This window comes from Chiroxiphia lanceolata, chromosome 1 (assembly GCF_009829145.1).
Source record: "Chiroxiphia lanceolata isolate bChiLan1 chromosome 1, bChiLan1.pri, whole genome shotgun sequence".
Taxonomy (NCBI): Eukaryota; Metazoa; Chordata; class Aves; order Passeriformes; family Pipridae; genus Chiroxiphia; species Chiroxiphia lanceolata.
In genome coordinates, this window is record NC_045637.1 from 109,690,063 (window position 1) to 109,711,449 (window position 21,387).

The 21,387-nt window shown below is 35.9% G+C and overlaps 1 protein-coding gene across 2 annotated transcripts in view; it reads right to left on the bottom strand.

Annotated features, from left to right (window-relative positions):
- KIF15 (kinesin family member 15) overlaps window positions 1-21,387 on the bottom strand; it is a 36,744-nt gene that overhangs the window by 14,401 nt on the left and 956 nt on the right. For both annotated transcript variants that reach the window (XM_032690750.1, XM_032690760.1), the window contains exons 2-20: window positions 20,250-20,292; window positions 18,733-18,916; window positions 17,773-17,849; window positions 16,599-16,636; window positions 15,229-15,326; window positions 14,683-14,862; window positions 13,801-14,010; window positions 13,571-13,696; window positions 12,033-12,155; window positions 11,217-11,340; window positions 9,881-9,972; window positions 8,335-8,544; window positions 6,977-7,154; window positions 6,423-6,564; window positions 3,949-4,090; window positions 3,422-3,610; window positions 2,425-2,532; window positions 1,532-1,637; window positions 836-1,001 (exon numbers count right to left, since the gene is read on the bottom strand). In XM_032690750.1, coding sequence (XP_032546641.1) covers window positions 836-1,001; window positions 1,532-1,637; window positions 2,425-2,532; window positions 3,422-3,610; window positions 3,949-4,090; window positions 6,423-6,564; window positions 6,977-7,154; window positions 8,335-8,544; window positions 9,881-9,972; window positions 11,217-11,340; window positions 12,033-12,155; window positions 13,571-13,696; window positions 13,801-14,010; window positions 14,683-14,862; window positions 15,229-15,326; window positions 16,599-16,636; window positions 17,773-17,849; window positions 18,733-18,916; window positions 20,250-20,292 — 2,536 coding nt within the window. The remainder of the gene's footprint in view (window positions 1-835; window positions 1,002-1,531; window positions 1,638-2,424; window positions 2,533-3,421; window positions 3,611-3,948; window positions 4,091-6,422; window positions 6,565-6,976; window positions 7,155-8,334; window positions 8,545-9,880; window positions 9,973-11,216; window positions 11,341-12,032; window positions 12,156-13,570; window positions 13,697-13,800; window positions 14,011-14,682; window positions 14,863-15,228; window positions 15,327-16,598; window positions 16,637-17,772; window positions 17,850-18,732; window positions 18,917-20,249; window positions 20,293-21,387) is intronic.

A 21,387-nucleotide genomic window follows, 5' to 3' on the forward strand; every position in this document is an offset into this window, starting at 1 on the left:
ACAAAAGTGAAAAGCAAAGAGGGGTAAAAGAACTGCTAGACAAGTGTTATGAGTCATGTTACTAAAGGAGGGCCTATAGAAAGAATACCCTCTACATAGTCAGTATTTCTGCTAACACAGAAGGCATCAATGAAACCGTGGCATTTAGTTTCAATTCCCAGTTCCTGGTCTCACAATGCATACTCAAAAAATTACTTCAGCTAAGATGTGACCTACTGTAATGCAAAACATAGCTAAGCTTTCCAGGAAAAAAACCCAAAACCAACATAAAGCCAAAACACAACAAAATAAACAAAACCCAACAACAGAAGCCAACAAAACCAAGTCATGCTAATGATTCAAAACCTCATCTCCCAATAATAATGGCCATTATTGCAGAGAAGGTAATGAGCTTTTCTGGTTTCAATAATCAAACTTCAGTTGTTTTTTATGAATTTCTTTCTGCTTGTATTTTTAGAGCAGCATCATTATGTCACCTAATTCATGTGATCAGACTGACAAATTCTGTCTCTTCAGCCACTTAACTTTTGGAGAGCAATGAGCTTATAGGTATATCCTACTTAATGGGAAAATGCTAAAGTAAGGCAAAATTAAGGCAGCCTCATTTCATTTCTTTCTGCTAATTTCAGCATGGTTCCTCCCCATCATGACTCTGAAATAGGCATAGAAGAACTGAGCAAAAAGAAAAAATAAGCAAAGGACATAAGACATAGACAAACACAAAACAACTTTAAAGAAGCATGTAAAGTGCAAGTTCAGATGCAGGAGAGAAGGACTAAACCACTGTATGCATTCAGAAAGGATGTTAAGGCATTTTACCAAACTGCCAACATACCTCACACTGTCCAGCTGGAACTGTACATCCATATGTCTACCAGAAAGCTGACTCATTTCTTTCTCTTGCTTTTCCCTAAAGGCATTATATTCCAATTTTAGAGCAGACAGCTCCTTGTCTGCAGACTGCAGGACAATGCGCAAGTCATGGACTTCACTTTTTAATACTGTCAAAAAAATCCCAAATAATTTTCATGTTATTTGGAAAACTGTGCTAGATATATGACATGTAATGTTACAGAATCTGCTGGGAAAGTCTTACAAAACTCTGCTTTTTCAGTGGAACTAACCTTGAAAGTCACACACAAAAAGGCTTTGTGACTGAAAAAGGTCAATGAAACATCGAGTTTAAGAAGTAAAGGTTAATCAAAAACATTCCAGACAATACCACTGCATTTCCATAGACCAATAGAGGATTTTTCCTTTATCTTATTTAATATTTTCTTTTTAAATACTATATCCTGTACCTCCTTCACATTCAGGCTACAGAGAGCCATTTTGAATATTGGGTACTGTGCAAGATTAAACAAAGATATTCTGCAAGTATGAAAGATTGCTTTCTTAAAACAAACAAACAAACAAAATCAAACCAGTATGCCTAACAACCCAAATAGTTACTCAGCATGTGCTATTGTTGATTCAAACCAGTAAGACACCTTAAAAGTTTTTATGAAATTTCAGTATTACATAGACTTACTATCAGCCTTGCTTTGACTGTCTTGAAATTGCTTTTCAAGTGATTTTATCTGTTCGAGGAGCTCCTGGCGCTCTTTACTCCAGTCATTCCTTTCGGATGAAAGAAGCTTGAGAAGAGAAGTAAAATTTTTAAACAGAAGGAAGTGTAGGAGTGGCTAAGTCACAGCTGTAACAATAACGTAATACTGTATTAAAGCATTTCATCACCTGACTATGAATGCAGAGCACATTTTTCTTTAAAATTAGTGACTCTGAAAACCAATACAAGTCCAAGAAAAAAAAATAATTTATATAACTGAAGATATTACCTTATCTAAAAATTTCATTTAAAAGTAACCCACAGCTCAGGAGGTGAGATCTTCTCAGAACAGAGCTATCAGAAGTGAGACTGAGCGGGAAAGAACAGAGACCTAATTTCCTTTTCTATCATCAACCCCAGCAATTAAGCAGGACTTATAAATATTTGACAGATAGTTCCAATTGAGACAAATAGCATTTTCAGCATTCCAAAGTTTAAAATTTCCTTGTTACTAATGTTGTTTCCCAGAAATCATCGAGTTGGCCAAACCCAACCACAATAGGGTCTATTTGCTTATATTTAAGATCAAGCAGGTCCAGAATCACAAGATTTAAAACCAAACTCAGACTTGCAGTGTTATGTTAAATGAATGTTCTTTGCTCACTGCAGCTCCAGGGGAGTTGGATTAGGTGGCCTTTGAATCAACCCAAACTATTCTGTGATTTTAAGTCCTTGCCTTCCTGCACAGCCCTGAGCTATGATGCTATGTAAATTTTTCAAAAGTCAAAATGCCAGTAACATTGCAAGACCTCACTAGACAGCACAGTAGCATGATTGTATTATATTGTTAAATGAGCCCTGAATTGTTCTCTCACCTCTTGTATTTGTGTAGAATGATGCTCGAGTTTATTAATATGCTGCTGGAGTTTTATATTCTTGCTTTCCTCTTCATCCAGCTTTGTCTGCATTGTGCTCAGTTGCTCCTGTGACACAACAGACACTTAAATTTAGAGCACCCATCTTCCACTTATTCTCACATGCCATATGGCAGTCTGTGCATATTAAATATAAAAATGTCAACAAGTTTCTATTTTTATGACCTGAACCAACAGAAAACAGAACACTCAAAAAATAAACTGGTATCTGAAGTAGCTGATTTCTCCTATTTCTAACTGAACTGCCAAAACACAGGAAAATCCATCAGGGAATACAAGGACTGAATCCTATAAACACTTACTTTTCAGACACGTGTTTATCTTGGAGAAATAAAGCTTTAAAAAGAAATTATTCAAAATATACAGTAGCTAAATTTCTTAGAGGTTCTCTGCACTATAGTAAGAATCAAAGAGGGGGTTTGGCTATTGTGCCAGGGGTTCACATACACTGAACTTATTTCCAGCTTCTAGAGAGTAGTTCAGATAACTTTGTAGAGCTCTTCTACGTGACAAGACTGTCCGTTACAAGGCAATTAATATTAACGGTGGGCAAGCATTATGTGGCAGGTTTCTTAAAATAATGCTGTATTATATATTAAGCTTGTGTATTGTTCCAAATGTAGCTGTCACAGGGACTTATAAAGAGGACTCCTCAGGGACAAGTTATCAGGTTAAAAAAGTAAAAGTACAAATGCCGTGTATATCTTAAACTACTTATGATATTCAACTCTCAAATCCCTTTCAGTATTTTGTTGTAAATCCTCTTTCACGTACAATGTATAATTAGAGAACTGTTTCATGTTAAGTGTTCATGAAGTGCTTCAGTTTCCCATGCAAATTAAAATATATTTGGTAAGGGGGAAGTATTTCATGCCAAAGCCCACCCTCTTATAAAGTTACACATACAGACACTTCAGTTTTTATTCAGAACAATCACCTGTGCCACTTTGAGCTCCTCAGCAATGGCTTCATACGCTTGTTCACTCATCTCTGGAGGAACTGGCTCTTTCAGAATGTCATCCATCATCTCTTCAGAATACTGAAAATCTTCAGAATTATAATCTGGGCTTATTCGTGGCACTAGACGAGACCTTAGCTGGTAAGCTTTAGTTGGAGTGGTTATGTTCTGTTATAAAGATTACAAAGAAGTCTTTATGTTAACTATAAAATGAAATCAAGCCTTTGTCTGGTATTGTGCTTCATAATTCTATAAGCAGAATAACGAAATCAAATGCTCGAAGTGGTTAGTTCTAAACCACTACCACTTTTTCAGATTTGTCATCTGATTACAGCAGCAAGTCATTCAGCTAACACTTCAGAACAACAAGTAGCCTATGTGGTTTATTGCATATGGAGAACTCTCCAGAACACTAGTTAGGTTAAGGGATCATACAAATGACTGTCTGTATTCTCATAAAACTTAGGAGTAAGTATGTATGGCTTTAAATAAACTTATTCTCATACCTTAAGGCTTTCTCTATGTAGCTTTTGCAACTGAGACACTTCTCGGCGCTTGTGTGCTTTGGTTGCCTCCAGAATGTTTTCAAGATGTTGGTTTGCTTTGCGAAGGGATTGAAGCTCTGATTCCAGTTCCATATGCTTCTTCCTGTTTAGGAAGTATTTTACTACTGTCAAAACTATTCCAGCAGTATGCTCTTCCATCAGCAAGAATACGCTGCAGCACTACCAAACTGCAGTTGAACTCTTGCCCAAACATTGAAATGCACTATTTCGAGAAGAAAGTCATCACTTCTGTATTAAAAAGTAAAAATAATGTATAGAAAATTAAAAAGCTAAGAAGCTTACTTGTGCTTGCATAATGAAGCAAGCAGATGGATAACTAAACATGTCAGGAAAAAAATCCATTACACGGTAAGAAATAAGCTGAGAGCTCTGCAGTTCCTTTTATGAGAAAGTGATATCACCCATACCAATATGGTTTTCAGCTTTAAAAATGTTATCCAGTTATATGAGAAGTCTGAACTGGAGCTTGCCAGGATTAAAGAAAATCCTTTAAAGACTTTCTTTTTTTTGGGGAAGTGCTGCTCTGTTAAGATTATTTTGCCCTCCAAGAGTACTTTAACTGAAATCCAACAGTTGAGCAGAAATTTAGGAATACTTTTCATTAGGTATTTTGCAGAGTTACATGCTGTTACTGTGATAGTTGTGCATTAGTGACATAATGGTAGGGTCAAAGTCTACAGACAAATGGAAACATGCTATTTCATCTTTTGGCAGTTCTATCACTTTCCCTCATGTTTTTGGCATCTGCAACAAAACTTATGGAACAGAGTTCCGTAAGTTTCGTCCTGACTGCTATTAGACAGCAGAAAAATAAGCATACATTGATTTTTGTGAATTGTTATCATACTCAGCTTGTACACTTACAGCATATAGTTACACCTGCATGTAAAATTAAGCATCCAGTTACTCTGAAACTGGAAACAAGTTCAAAATTTAGTGTAATTCAGTGACTTCATAGGCTTAAAAGCACACTGCTGTTTGACTGAACTCCACTATGAAAATGTCAGTAATTGATAATAAAATGCATACATACTATCAAGAAAGCAAGACATGCACAAAACGTGAAATACATAAAATAGGAATATATTTAATGGTCAGGAAAATAATTAATATATGAAGATATAAACAGACCATTGTAATTAATCATATGGGAGAATTGATGAGACTGTTGAATTGATAACCTCAGTAAGTTGTAACGTTATTATTTATGAATTTCATAGGATTTGCTACACAGAAATCTAAGAATAAAAATACAGATTTGTACAATTGTCTGAGTAAGCAAAAAGAACATTAAAAGCTACTTTGCAAAAAAAAAGTGGGGAGGCAAAAATGGAACTATCTTGTGCCTGATGCTTTTCAAATTACACTCTAGATTCACTAAAATCAATAAAAAGTAACAATGTTAGGTTCAAGCTAAAAATTAATACATATAAAAAAATATCAGGTCCCTTTTGCTTTCCAGGTTTTTCCTGTATCTCCAGTAATAAGACCCGAATTTTTCAGAAATGGGGTTAATCAAGTCAAGTCATGTTTTATTCACTTGCATATGAATATATGTACACTGAAGGTATTAGTCAGGCCTTTCACATTATCTTGTGCTGCCCTCAAGAAGAACAATGACAGGAAATTCTTCACTACATTAGTAAGGACAAAGTAGACCTTTATCTCATGGTTAGATATCAAAGCAAATGGACATAAATGTACTACTGACACCATGTCTTTGGGCTAATTTGAATTAAATCTCTGTTCCAATAACAAGTTTCAAGACAGTGGTATTATTGCCTTCTTAAAAAAAATCTTTGAAGTAGAGACAAAAACATTAACCAATAGGTTAGCCAAAATTTTCTGAGGTACTTGGATTCTACATTTATGGTGACTCAAACTTCCATTCTTAAAGTGGTTATATTGAAAACCACTGTTGCACTAAAACAACCCCCAAAACACCCCCTTCATGCTCTCTCAACCCCATCAACTCTTAGTTCTTGTCACTGCTTTCATCTGCAATAATTCAATTATTAAAAAATACTTGCTCGATGTGGAAACTAAGCCAAACTCTCCCTGTGTTGTTAAGCAGGTGACTATCAGAATTTCAGGGTATGTCCAATCTCCTGCATGTTGTGAAGCACTTTTTTTTTTGCATCTTAGTATAAAGAGTGGCTTTGGAAAAGACAAAGAAATCTGCAACAGTGCAGCCATGCCTTCAGATTGAATCATGGTTGTTCCCTAGTCTGGAAGGAACCATGTTCACCAGGAACACATTCTGTGTGCATGCCATTGCTCTTATCCTGGCCCTCTCTTTGCAAAGAACAAATTTAGACTGTATGTTCAGGATTTGAGATTAACTTTTAAAAAGCAATATAAATAATTACTTAAAGACGTTTAATTACAGACAATTCCATCCTGTTTTGTCTCACTTGGTTAGCTCTTTAAATTCTTCATATTCTTGCTTTGAGCTTGCCAGTTCAGTTTGAGTCTGTAGCAGGCGTGCTTTCAGCCTTTCAACAGATGCCAGAGAGTTGCCTTCTGCTGATATGGTGGTGGAATATAAACGATGACCTAAAGAACAAACACATACCCTCTGAAATCACAGAGTAGCTCAAATATCTTAAGTTTTACTAAAATGAAAGCATTAGGGCTTTTGAACAGCATAGCAGCAATTAAATTGACGAACACAGGTATTAGCAGCAGTCCACATGAAAACCAATAGACTAATTAATATTACTGCAGTCTTCATGACAACTAAGGAACACAAAATGAGATTATAAGTGGTGTTCGCAAGATGCAAATCCAAATTCCCTATTGCTTGAAGGTCACTATGAATAAAATGAAGTAAACTTGTTTTATCAGTCTTCACATATCACTTTGAAGAAGGCAAAAGTACATCGACAGTAATTTTCAACGCTATGCAGCACACAATAGAAATATGGTAGTAAACTTACTTAGCTGAAAAAAATCAGCGTATTTTTACCTCCAGTATTTTTCTCTTTGGCTGAAGCTTCCAAAAAAGCTTTTTCTAGCTCTGCAATGGTCTGAGCATCAATTTCCTCAGCCTTTTTAACTGACTGTAAAGAACGAAGTTTTTTATTCTCCTCTCTGAGGTTATGGTTCTCCATGGCATACTTTGCAATTCGTGGGTGTTGTTCCATCTGTGAATACAAGCAATATTTTACTCAACAGTTTTTTCAGACAATGCTATACCTACCTAGCTGTTACTCTAGTACCTTTAATAAGCATTAAATTGTAAGGGGAGAGGAAAAATGGTATTCCCAACAGTAGTTAAAACTGCCTCCTTTTTTTTTGTTTGTTTTCTTACTGCCTTGGAATCTACTCTCAAAACAAGACAGTGAGCTTACATCTTAAGTGTTTACTCTTTCACTGGTAATAAAGCAGTAGACGCTTTCCTTGCTGCTCTTGACATCCCTTTTCAGTTTCAACTTTGAGGTTTGGCTTTCTTCTGGGAGGAACCATGTTCACCAGGAACACATTCTGTGTGCATGCCATTGCTCTTAACCTGGCCCTCTCTTTGCAAAGAACAAATTTAGACAGTATGTTCAGGCCTTGCATGCCATAGTAATGTTTCTATAACATTAAAGGACTGTCCTGACTTCTGCATTTCCCCATCCCATCCCTTTACTACAAAGCTCAGTTATGAGCTACAGATTCATGCTATTTTTTCAAGACATTTATTCCTTTTTCCTACTTGTGCTTGGAGAAAATTGTTTTTCAAGAACTTGCCTTCTCTCCTGAGCTTTTCTGTTGTTCAAAACAACTCTCTCACAAATGATACCACATCTACCAGATACCTAAATAACCTGAAGCTTTCTCTCCTGAAGCCTTAGGTATGTAGTTTGCTATTTGCCTTCTTCAAACAACTCGAGGACTACATCACCCCTTATTTGTCCATCTGGCCATCTGTGTTATTATCCTTCAGAAACCTGCTGCATTACTTGCATCCTGCTGTCTTTCCTTTTCAACAAATGTCATACAGCTTAAAGTCTTTACCTATAAGAATGAGGATTTGTCATTTCCATGAGTTGCTGAAAGGATATTTAGCCCTCTACCTAACCCAGAAAAGGTGGCCTGTGGCCAGCTCCCAAGCATAACATCACCCTTACATCACCTCTCCTCTTATGCAAACTCACAAGCTCTAAACCCACCCATTGTCCCTTTTGTAGGAAAACTCCATACATTTGAGATGCTTCTAAAAGGAAGCCACCACCCATCCTTTTCTTTCCTAAAAAGACTATCCACCCACCACAGAACTCCGTTACACAAGCTATTCTCACAAAAGAAAATGGTTCTAGAAAAGAAAAACCAAAGACTTACCTGTTCTCTGAGTGTCTGCACTTCCTCCCTCAAGTCACTAAGGAGATCATCTTGCTCCTTTGGCAATAAAATTCCACCAGCCTCTTTATGTAATCTCTCCAAGCGAACAATATGGTCTTCCCGGAATTTAACTATCATTTTATTGGACTGAACAAATTTTTCCTTCTTGGCACACAGATCCTCTAGCTGAGCAACTTTTTCTAATAAATTCTTAGAAAGTACATATACAGATTAGTGGGAAAACAGCAGTTACACTAGGTGAATTTTTAAGGTGCACATATCGCATACATATGCACAGGCAGACAAACAATGCAAAACTCAGCAGTAATTATGTGAATACACAGACTATCATTTGCAGCAGATTCATAAAAGAGCAAAGCTCATAGTAAGAACCCAAGTTACACACCCTATTGCAAAAATTGTACTTAGAAATTCCAATATGATTGGGTAGACTAAGTATTCTGTTAAGCACATCAGATACACACCACTAGAGTGCCTGTTTCAGTTAATTTTCTTTAAAAAAAAAAAGAAAAAATCCATTTTGGCTGTTTCAGTATTACACCATGACTGAAGCACAGTAAAATGAGGATGACTGAGAGGTTTGCTTCAAAAAACACACTGTGGACCCAAATACTAAAAAGCACAATCAAAATTAAGTGAAATAGAAGTTTGTTGTTCAATTCAATTTTTTATTAGAAAATCCAATAAACAACGCCCTAAAACTGAACATACTATGAAAGCTATCCTATGACTTGTTGGAATCTGAAAGACAGAATAGAAGCATAGAATCATTTGGTTGGAAAAGACCTTTATGATCATCAAGTCCAACTGGGAACCCAGCACTAAACAAGTCCACAGCTAAACCACATCCTTAAGTGCCACATCTTCATGTCTTTTAAATACCTTCAGGGATAGTGACTCAACCATTTCCCTGGGTAGCCTGTTCTAATGCTTGACAACTCTTTCAGCGAAGAATTTTTTCCTAATATCCAGACTTCTGCGTGTCTAAGTGATGTAGCAGAATGCTGACCATTACCCCTTGGATTATGGGGGTTTCATTCTGCTTCCCATCCCTCTCTTCCAGCTCAGGTGGTTGGGTACCTGCAGAAAAACTGTTCTGGTTCTGTTAAAGACTGAGGCAAAGGTGGCATTAAGTACCTCAGCCTTTACCTCAGCCTTTGTCACTATGTTTCCCCCTGCATCCAATAATGGATGGAGTTTCTCTTCAGCCCTCCTTTTGTTGCTAATGTATTTATAGAAGCATTTTATAGCAGTAGCCACATTAAGTTCAACTTGGGCTTTGGCCTTACTAGTTTTCTCCCTCCATAACCTCATAACATCTTCGTAGTCCTCCTGAGCACTCCAGATTTTATCTTAAATGTCGTTTGACTAAGTTCCCTTGTTACTAAACCTTGTTAGCTTTGGACAGAGTATTTTTATTCAAACCCAAAGAAAATCATTAATAGAGTCAGTTTCAATATGCTCACTGGTCTCTCACCAGAGAGTACCCTGAATGCACTTAGAAATATTAGTGCTGAAATATTACCTTCTTTTCACCTTCTGATTTCTCCCAGAACAACATTGCTTCAATAAAATTGTTCATGTAATTTATGTTGTTCTTCCCTTTTTCAACAGCATCTGTAGGGGAAGTCAAAGAAACAAACGCCATATTTATTAAAATACTAGTTAACCAGGTTTTGCTGCATATATAAGATGACAATTCTGTAAAGAACATTTAAATGAATTCTTCGAACAGTGTAATTCCTCTACAAATATCACATGCCATATCCAGAGCATACTGTGTAGACAGTAATTCCTAGTCACCTGCAAGAGCTGATAAAGAACAGAGCTAATATACATAATTGTATAATTAACAAAGTTGTGCAAGCATTGAATGGCCTTGCAATGAACTTTTATTAAAATGAAAGAATCGGTCCATTCAGCTAAGTATATCTATAAAATGCAAAATCCCTCTGAAATTAATTTGATAACACTAAGCCATTATTAGCATTATTAGTACTGTTTGTACATATTAAAAGTGGACTGACTGGTTTATGAGAAGGAAATTCAGGAAAATAAGCATGAATTATACGGACAATTAATGGCTTACTCTGGAAGGAAAGTGTCCACACAAGGGATTTAAAGGGTTTAATAATCCACTTAGAAATTAATTCAAAATAGCTTTTCTGAATATTCTCACACTGACAGGACTACTTATTTATGGAATACTAATCACCACAGTATCTACGTGCATAATAACTGCCCTATTGTAATTTAATGTATTTTAAAATGACATCATGTTTTTAGAGTATCTAGGAAGCAGATTTTATATTTGTGTGATCAACTATTACAAACATAATTTAAATGCATAGAACAAACACAGCTCTGATACATTACATTTTGCACAAAACTCCTCAGTGTTTAAGCACCATCACTTGCTTTCCCTCAGAACTCTACTGCAGATCTAAACATTGAGCCCTCCCTCTGTCAATATTCATATATTTATGAACAGTGATTCAGTGTCTTACACCATTACTGACTTGTTTTTACTGGTTAAATGTGTATGCAAGCAGAGAAGTACTTTTTCCTTAGGAAACCTCAACCACAGATGCTTTATGTTAGACAAGGTTTTCTAACTTCTGTAGTAACTTCTATTGCTGTATCTTGTATTTCTTGGCAAGGTCAGGACAGAGCTCACTCAGGAACACAGCAGAAGTTACAAGACATTTACTACCTTGCAATCAAACATTGTAAGGTAGATGAATACAACCTCTGTAAGTCAGTTCCTACAAAAATATTAATTGTTCAGAAACTTAATGAAGGCCTCAACCCTCCAGGCTACAGACATAGCAAAATCTCTCTTCCTCACCCCCAGCTCTTACCTTGTGATACAGAAATACTGCGCACAGATGGCACTGACGTAAGTTGAGCAAGTTGCTCTTTCAACTTCTTGACCTCAGCTTGCAGCTGGCTCACATTTCCTTGTGTGTCTTCATTTACCACAGCCTTTCATAAATATAAGAAAATTAGGAAAAGGTAAAAATAAAAATCTTACAGGATAAAACTCGGAGAACACCAAGCAACAAAGCTACTGAGAAGTCTTCCTATCTTAGGAAAAGAAGAACTTAGGGGAAAAGCAATGTTCCATTTAGTAAGAAACCAGTAAGCTGCACTTGAGATAGAATTAGAGGTTAAAGTATTTAATATTTTCTGCAGAATTTTGTCTGGAGCTTTTTGACCAACAAAGCAGTATACATCAGAGGCAGTTTCAGCTAAATGCCAAGATACTTTCAAAACCCATGAGAAATTACATTTTGGGTACTAGCATATATATAAAACTGGATAACTGAAATAACATTGAATCAAAATTTTTCATGACAATTTTAATTTTCAGTACTTTTTACTTTTCCAATTAAGTGCTCTGAGAACGAGCAATGAATATATGCTATTGTCAGCCATTACCTAGTTCCAAGATGTTGCCCTCTCTTCATAATCAAGAGCAAACAAGCCCTTTTCAAAAATAATTGGTCATTAAAAAAAATTAGAAAGCAAATTTAGTGCTTTCTAATAAGCTAAATCAATTTAAATTAGTGAAAGCACAGGAGTATTTCAATGAAGCTACCCTGTTTGCAGATATGTAGGCTAAATGACAAGAAATTGCTTGTTGCTCCAATAAACACATTGAGTAACTCTCTTACCTTGTTTTTAATCAACTTTGCTCGCTGAGCAAAATTAAGAGTGGACAGAGTTTCACCAAAACACTTGGATCCTGGATGAACATTTGCAATGATACACGTTTTTGCATTACCACCAAGGGAATCCTATTTAAAAACATGGAAGTTAGTCTTATATGCATGTTTTTGGTAACAGTAGAAAACCAAGAGCTAAGAGCTCTAACCTAAGAGCAACTCTGTGTCATTTTGAACAAACTGCAGAAAGAATTTCATTTAACAAATATCCATGTTAGGTAAGTTTCTCAGATTTTATTTCAAATGTGGATATAAAGGATGTGACTGTAAACAAAGACTTTATTTGGGTTTCCAAAACCTTGACTGTATTATTTAACAATTTGAGATACTGAAGAGCAGGGGAGGAAAAAATCTAAACAAATGGAAAAATATGCAGGGAATAAAGTAGATATTTCACTTTAATCTTGGTAATTGTTAGCACTACTTTGAACATCGCCTAGCCTGTAGATTGTTCTAATCTATCTTCCTTCTGGTGGCAGTTGCCAAACAAACAACATCACAAATCAAGAGATTCTTGATCAAGGATATAAAATGAACATATCCCTTTTACATGCACGTCTCTGGATATTTCTGTGCTGTTAAACAAGTAGCTCTCAAATCTCTGGAGAAGGCAGCAGTTATACCTAAAACTAAAAGTCTAGTGATACAGAATAGTCCACAAGCCTCAACATCATTCTCTCTCTCTCTCTCTCTCTCTCTCTCTCTCTCTAGCAGAGAAGGTCATATTTATGGATTTCTTTGCAGTACAGACACCTAAAAAAAATAACCACTTAAAGTAGCAGCTCAAACAGTTGCAATTCTCTTCCAATTTCTATGTATTTTTGGTTGCATTGGAAGAACATAATTCTTCAGAGTTTCATGAATTTAAGATCTATGTAGAACTGGGATGGAATGATTGAGAAATTTTGCTGCGATCACAATATTGTGTTGTAATACAAATACTGTATTATGTACTAGTACTATAATACAAAAACATATTACAGATATTCATTACTTTTCACAGAATTTTGGTGAGTCCATAAATCTTTGACTGCTTCTGTCTTTGTTTTCTGTTCATCTGGAAAAAAGCCTATAGGCTCTCAGGTAGGAAACTGTAAATTTATCTAACTCTTAACATCAGATCAACACTTAAGCACATGTAGGCTAATTCTGGAAAGCATGTCAAATGTTTCAACATGTCTCTAAATATTACATTTTGATACAAAGTATTTCCCAAATTATAGGGATGAAAATGTGTGCTTATTTTTCTTTAAAACCCGCAAATATGTAATAGGAGGTTATAAGCATAAATAAATTTGCCTTCAGTTAACAGCCATAAATTGACTAGAGGTCTGTTTCGGTTAAAAAGATATTTTTCAAGCTTTGTTTTGCTTGCCCAGTATTGAAGCAACTGTAAAGTACTTGAGTTCAGCTTTTTACAGTAAAAAAAATCAACTAAATATTTTTTCTACGTTGTAAGTAGCACATAAAATCCAGATATATATTACCCGTAGCAGAAAAGTGAGCTTGGAATCCCGGTAACAAATGTGTCTCTGTTTTCCATTACCCACATCAACAAGTGCTGTGATTACTTGGCCCAGGCAACTTAGTGATCGATTTATGTTACCTGCTTCCTAAAAACGAAAAAGCGAAGAGAACAAAGGTGAATGGATTTGGAGGATGGAACAGGGCAGTACATTTGAAAAGATGAAGGTAGCAAAGATGTTACGGAACTAACCTTTAACCTCAGTCCCTCTGCATGGGTGTCTTTCTGTCTCTCGGATCCTGCCAAATCTACTAGGTTGAGGAGGGAAGACCGAATGTTAACAACCTCATTGTTTTTCTCCATGGATTCCACTGTGATGGTGAAAACTGCATGTGATCTTGAGGATTCTCTGTTCATTGAGGTCGATGCTACACGACGGTTTCTCCAGCCCGTAGTTAATACCTAAGCATGACGAAGACAACAGATAATATCAAGTCTCTCAGACTGTAGTTTACACAGAGGTGACATAAGCAGTAGTAAGCATATTTCAGTGCAACAGCTTTCAAAAATCTCAAGAACAAGGACTCTGACTGTTTTCCAATAGAAGTATTTTAAAAGTGGAAAATATAGATTAATAGAAGTATTAATTACACTATTCACTTCTTTCCTCCAAAAGTACCATTGTTGTTTGAAAGCATAACATATTCAATACTGGTGTGTTAGCAGTACCCAAATTAAAAAAAATATTTGAAGTCACACAACTACTATGTATATGTGTATCATTCATGGAGAAATAAATCTGACAATTCTGGAACACACACTGTCCAATTAGCAGGAAATGTAGTTTTCTGTTACTATTTCGAAGATGTGTAGGGTAAGCACTAGGGAAGGGTTACTGTAATTGCAATTCATATATTCCAAACTCCAGAACTGTATATGATTTATTACAGGTGTGGGATAGTCAGGAAGCATTGCCTAGAAACAGCTATTTTACACTGTGTTGTAGAGTACAGAAATAGGGGAAGAAGGCATCACAGACACTGTGGAAAGAAAAATGTGCTTTAATCAGAGGAATATTTACCAAATAAACATGAAGATAAATAATCCAAACATTAAAAAGTGACAAAAAAATACCTGGTATGCTTCAGCAGCAGATGACAACACCTGTTCAACAGCACCATCAACAAAGACTCCCTTCTTGATATGTTCTCTGAGAAAGAGTCCAGCTGAAGCAGAATCTAGCAAGTCAAATATCTGTTCATTGTAGATTTCAATAAATGAGCATTTGCAGAGAAAACTCTTTCCACTGCCAGCCTGAAAAAAACACAGTAATTTACATTATAAACAGATTGGTTTTATTAAGTCTGGCATTGTATGGCAGTGAGTCTCTTTTCACACATATCCAAACCTACTAGTTTGCATATATATTCTGCATACTGGACATTTCTGATGCCCAGATGACAACCAACATCCAGAAACCTACTTGCATTTTTAGACTCAAAAGAAGCTGTACTATAATTTGGTAGAGTCCTAGATGCAAGTGTTTCTCATTAACAAATTTGATGCAAGATGGCAATAATCTTAGTAACTTAATGGCTGCATACACGGTTTATCAGCCTTAACTAATCTTTACTTTGAAACATTACTTTCACTGCAACAATAAGAATAAAATAAATGTACCTTTTCTTTTTCCCGCTCAATTAGAAAAAACAAGTATTCAAAGCTCCGTGGAATTACACCTCTCAGACTGTGAGTGAAATTGTCAGAATCAGATGGTCCTAAAGAGATTTTTAATTAAAAAAAATAATTATTAGTACTACCTCAAGAGTAATGGTTCACCTTTTCAAGATGTTGTTACAGAAGATTTCAGCAACCACATTTAGTCAATCAATTTACGACAAAACTACAGAAGAACTGCAATAAGATCAACTTTCAAGATCTAAGATAATACTCCATAATCAAAGTAAAATGTAGTCTAAACAATGCTTATGAAGGTTTATTTTACCTGTCCATAGGCTACTTAAGTCTAAACTAGCATCAACTATTTGGGCTTCCAAAGGAAACATGCACAGATGTGCAGGTATACCAATACAGCTACTTGATACTGATTTGAAGAACGAGAAAGAGGGGGGGGATTTGTCCCTATGTTTACTTAATTTCTATGTAGCCCTCAAAAATATCAGCCAAAATGGTTTTAGTTATTTCAATAACTTTCTAATGTCAAGCACAACACTGTTTATTCTGGAGAAAAGAAGGCTCAGGGATGACCTTATTGCTCCCTACAACTACGTGAAAGGGGGTTGTGGCCAGGTGGGGATCGGCCTCCTCCCCCAGGCAACAAGTGACAGGATGAGAGGAAATGCCCCCAGGTTGTGCCAGGGGAGGCTCAGGTTGCCCTGGAAGGTGGTGGGGTCACCATCCCTATAGGTGTTCAAGAAACAACTGGACATGGCACTTGGTGCTCTGGTCTAGTTGACACGGTGGTAATTGGTTGAAGGTTGGACTGGAACGTGGAGGTCTCTTCCAACTCAAATAATTCTGTGATTCTATGACTGATGCATTTAAAATCACCACTACATGAAGAACAGGATTACAAGGGGATTCCTTCACACACAGAGAGGCCTTAAACGTCTATTTGGGTAGCAAACAGTTATTTTGAGAATCTCAACATATTTTAATATGGAAGACTCACACTAGAACATGGGTCTATGCATACTAGAATATATTTCTACACATGCAAGGGATATCAGTCAAAAATGGAAACCAGCAGAATAATAATTTTGAGAAAACTTACTAAAAATGTTTTATTTAACTGAAAAGATTCTCTCCTGTTAAAAACAGCAAAAAAAAAATCTAGACCTTCAAAAACATTTAGGAGAATACCTATACTTCACTCTTTTGATATAAAGCACTGAGCACTACACCATTTCCTACAGTTATCTACAAGAACACGAAAATGTAAATTATCCCTGGTGTTTGAGCAATACAACATTTCTCAAGATAAAAAAATTAAGAAGCCACTGAAAGATTAGTCTCTCTTGTGCACTTACCCATCATAGTAAAAGTTTTTCCTGACCCCGTCTGGCCACTAACAAAAGGAAAAAAAAAAGTTAAATAAAGCTTTATTCTGGATCTGAGTTTTTCATTAATCTGCATCTTTTAAGGAAAACTCAAAGCTCAAAACAAACAAACAAAGATTCTTCTAAACTGAAGGTAAAGAGACATAGAAGCAAGTGGAGAAATCAGTCTGCTGGAAAAGTATAAAAGTAGAACAGCAAATTTTACTAAGAAATTTCTTGGGATAAATCACCTTTTGTCTCCCCACCACCCACCATTTTCTTCCTTATTTCTCTCAGAAAGTTAAATAGTGGAATTTAGCACTAAAATGAAGGCTTTCAGATGTATACAATAAACTAATTTTTGGGCCAATCTTTTGAGTTTTGTGTCACTCAGTAGTGCACAAAAGGTTATATTTGACTTACAAGTATTTCTTCTTTTAGAGGTTTTTTTTTTTTTAGTGTAGTTACTAATTATGCTAGAGAAACTTCAGGGCAATTTTACTTCATTTCCCATTTGTTTATTGTAACAAAGTGGACTTCACATTTTTGCAAAAGTTGTGCTAGGCTAAAAACCAGTTCAGTTTTGATTAGATTAGTCCTGTAAATCAGCATTTCTTGACCAAAGTGCTTCATCAGTTTTCAAAATGAAAATATATTGAGTTAATATAAGGATATTCATACTCCTAGTCACAGACATATTTCTACCTTGAAAACATTCTGAAAGTTAAAATTATCATTAATGAGTTTTCCCAGAGGCAGCTAAGAGTCACTAAAGAGCCGAGTTGGCCAAATATCAAGCTAAAGTAATTTTCATTCCATCTTACTACGGATATACTGAAAATAACTAGTTTTCTCTTTAATAGTAAAATAAAACTACTTTTTAGACAAATTATAATAAAATTGAAATGAGTTTACAATCTACATTATTAGCTGTAAATATTTGAAGCATAACACCTGCAAATAGATTCCTCCAGAAGAGGAATAAGAAGTACTATTCAATGTTGCAAGAACATTCCTTATGTTGTGCAACAGAAGGAAGCACTTGTAAAGTTTACTGTAACATTAAGCAGGCTCTGGCTCTTAAAACCACAACTACTCATTAGCACAATCTCCTCAAATGTTGCAATTGCAATGAAATAACTGTAATTGCTATGAAATGACTTACTATGCAAAGATGGTTCCATTGTAGCCATTCATACAAGATTCAACAATATTTTTAGCCACACTTGAGAACACAGACTCCTGGGGACAAGGGAGAGAAGGCACTTGGCACCACTTGTTTCGGTCTCTTTTATATCAGTGTTTCCTGTGTCATAACTTTACAGTGTATAACATAGATGCATTCCTTAACATTAGATATGTACAATGACCCCTGGAGTTATCACAGCAAAACAACATATCCTAAGTCCTCATCACATAAATCACTCCCTCTGACAAAACTGTATTCCTCGATAAACTGAAAGAAAAATACAACAACTCAGCATCAGAGTAACAGCTTTTGAATATACAATATTAATTTTGATCCAGTGGTTATGCAGTTTATACCATCAGTAGGTCAAAACTGAGCCTTATGACACTTATCAAATCTAGTTAACTTCTAACATTTGTCACTGCACAAGGGCACATTCAACAAACCTGCACAAATGTTTGCCTCATCTTGCAAGAAGAGCCTAGTTACAAATAACAGCCTACAGCAGGTGAGGGTTTTGGGAGGTTTGGTTTGGGTTTTCTGACAGAAATTAAAGAAATTAAATTAAGAGAATTGAAGCAAACAGAAGATAAACTCATAAGTTCCTTAAATACAAATCACATCTTTAATGTCAGCTACTGACTGTCTCAACAGGCACATTTATTTTCTATGGTGTTACTGTAACATTTACAAATGTAAACTTCAATTTTAATGCAAACTTTAATCAAAGAAATTATTAATTAAAAAAACCCCACATCAAAATTATTTAAAGAGCAAAATTTCATGCAGCATTTCTGTACTTTAACAACGTGTTACCAATCTGACCACTGCAAAAAATTACACCTAAGGTACTACATCCGTGGAAAGGCTTAGCATTAGTAGTTGCCAAAATTTGGGGGAAAACTGTAACAGATACAAGATTCTGGAAGTGATTACCTGTGTTGTTTCCATATTTGCAACATAATCAAAAGTGAAGATCTTTGGCTCAGGCTTCGAATGCAGGCGGATGGTATTTGATGAAAGAACAGATAAACACAAGCCTTGATCTCCATCGGTTAATGCAGTTCTGTCTGAAGGGGGCCGCACCCTTACAAAAACTTTGATAGCATCACCTTCAACACTAAATGAATTTTTATGCATTAGATTGCTTCAAAATACATCTATCAGCTGTCTGATAAAATATAATCACAACAACGAGATTAAGCATGTGAAGTCATACAAGGGTGTCTCCTGAAATACTACTTCTAGCTGAACATCAATTCACTACAAGGTTTATTAAAGGTAAAAGTGCGGCAGATTTAAAAAACAAAGAACATGCAGTTACTGGAATTTATTGCTGTTCCATGTAACTTTAACTCTAAAAGAACACATTTCACAGTGAACTTGAGATATATAAAACCAGTGTTGCAATGAAGGTTTCACTAGTTTCTAAGACTATGGGCTTCAAGCATCCTTCTTACTACTAAAAGTTTTAATAGACAAATGGAGCACTTGATGCTACAGTCCAGCAGGAAAGTTATTAGCATTTTTCTTTGCTCCTCACAGGAAGGGAATGAAGTACCAATTCTTGATCAATGAGGCAAATAAGGCATAGCAAGTCCCTAACCCTTCATCACATTTATCAATGGAGAAATGGAGCATTTATCAATGGATTACTGTTGCTTGAATAAGTAACCGGGCATGACTTACATTAAAGCTTTGAGGAGTTCTGGAATAAATACCAATGTAGTCACAAAGAATTAAAGAATTCTAAATTTTTACATGAAGTGGTAGCAAGCTTGGATTTACCTTTCTTCATTCTTTCCCAAAAGGCAGTTATAGCAGGAGGGTGTTATAACTGCTACTGATTTTTACTTTCAGTATACAAGTGCTGCCTAAAAAGACCGCGGAGAAAAAAGACTCCGCGTTAAGTTAAAAAATAAAAAAAACCTCTGAGACATTAAAGAGAAAGGAAGAGAATAGTTTTAAAAGTGGGAAAGGGTCTTCATGACTGACATATGCAGTTGGGGAGTGGAAAGGGGTAAAAACACAAGCAGCAGCTGAGAAAGGGAAGATGTTATACATTATTCTGAGTTGTGGCACGAACAGCATGTATTTAGAGGAGGGCTTTTTGGTTTTTTGTTCAGGTTTAAGACTTCCTCACAAAATTAAGGTTCCTAGTGGAGTATTTCTACAGATTAAATTCCAGAGTCCAGTTGTAGAGTTAGTCGACAAATGAGAATTTACTGGACAGCAGCATTCCAAGAGGAACCCAACACCTCAGAGCAACAGTTTTATTATGAGAAACTCTTTTTAAACCTATTAGGAAGTTAGGAGAGAAAGGCAACAATCTTGTGCAGGAAAAGACTGAAATAAAAAGCTTTAAATTATTTCACAAAGTCATACTAGATCTTGTTTGCACTTTTTGTGCAATGTGATTATTCTTATATGAGAACTGGCCAATACTACTTTACCTAGGTGAGTTCAATGAAGATATTGCAGAGTCACGTAAATCTCCTATAAAAGGAAAGTGAAACACACACAAATTAAACAAGATAAAAATATTGCTCAAAAAACCTGTCTAAATAGTAAATACTGTAAGTAGTACGGAGAGAGATAAACAGAGAGCCTTATAAAAATAAATGTCATGTACAAATCAGAACTGCACAAAAATACTTGGTAACAATCTTCCTTTGGCAGAAAGATTGCAGTTGTTACAGAGGTAGAGAAAGCTCCAGTCCTTGCACAAACTTGTCAGTGTATGTGCAATGAGTAGTTTCTTAAGTTAATGTATATAAGGTTTTGCAAGTGTTTTGGAGAATTGGAAACATAAATGCTAGTAGTATTATATCTTCCCATTGTATTTTAAAGATTGCAAACTTAATGCAGACAAACCATTACAAAATGAAATAGCTTTACTGGCACGACTGCAAAACCTCAATATCCTAAACCTGCACAACTGACTAGCTGTTACTTTCACTATTATGAAGTAATATTGATCGCTCTGTAATACATAAAGCTCTCCTCTACATTATCTGGGGCAAAAGTCCTATCAGGAGCATCTGAAGGAGCTGAGGTTGTTTAGCCTAGAGAAGAGGAGGCTCTCTACAACTCCCTGAAAGTTTGTAGCCAGCCTCTTCTACCAGGCAACAAGCAACAGGACAAGAGGACCCAGTTTTAAACTGCACCAGGGGAGGTTTAGGTTGGACATCAGGAAGAAGTTCTTTACAGAAAGGGTGATGAGATACTGGAATGCATTGCCCAGGGTGGTGGTGGAGTCGTCATCCCTGCAAGTGTTTAAGGAAAGGCTGGATGTGGTATTTAGTGCCATGGTCTAATTGACATGGTGGTGTTTGGTCACAGATTGGACTCAGTGATTTCAGAGGTCTTTTCCAACCTAATTGATTCTGTGATATGAGCCTCATTTTGCATAGCTTCACATTTCAAGGAGATGGCACTTATTACCCCATGGGTAGGTAGGATGACTTATTTTTTACTTAAGGGTGAATCTGACATGAAATTATATACATATAAAATAAAGTCAAAATATTAGCTAAGTAACATAACCACATTTGAAAATACGTAAAATGCAATGAAAGATGATTCCTCAAA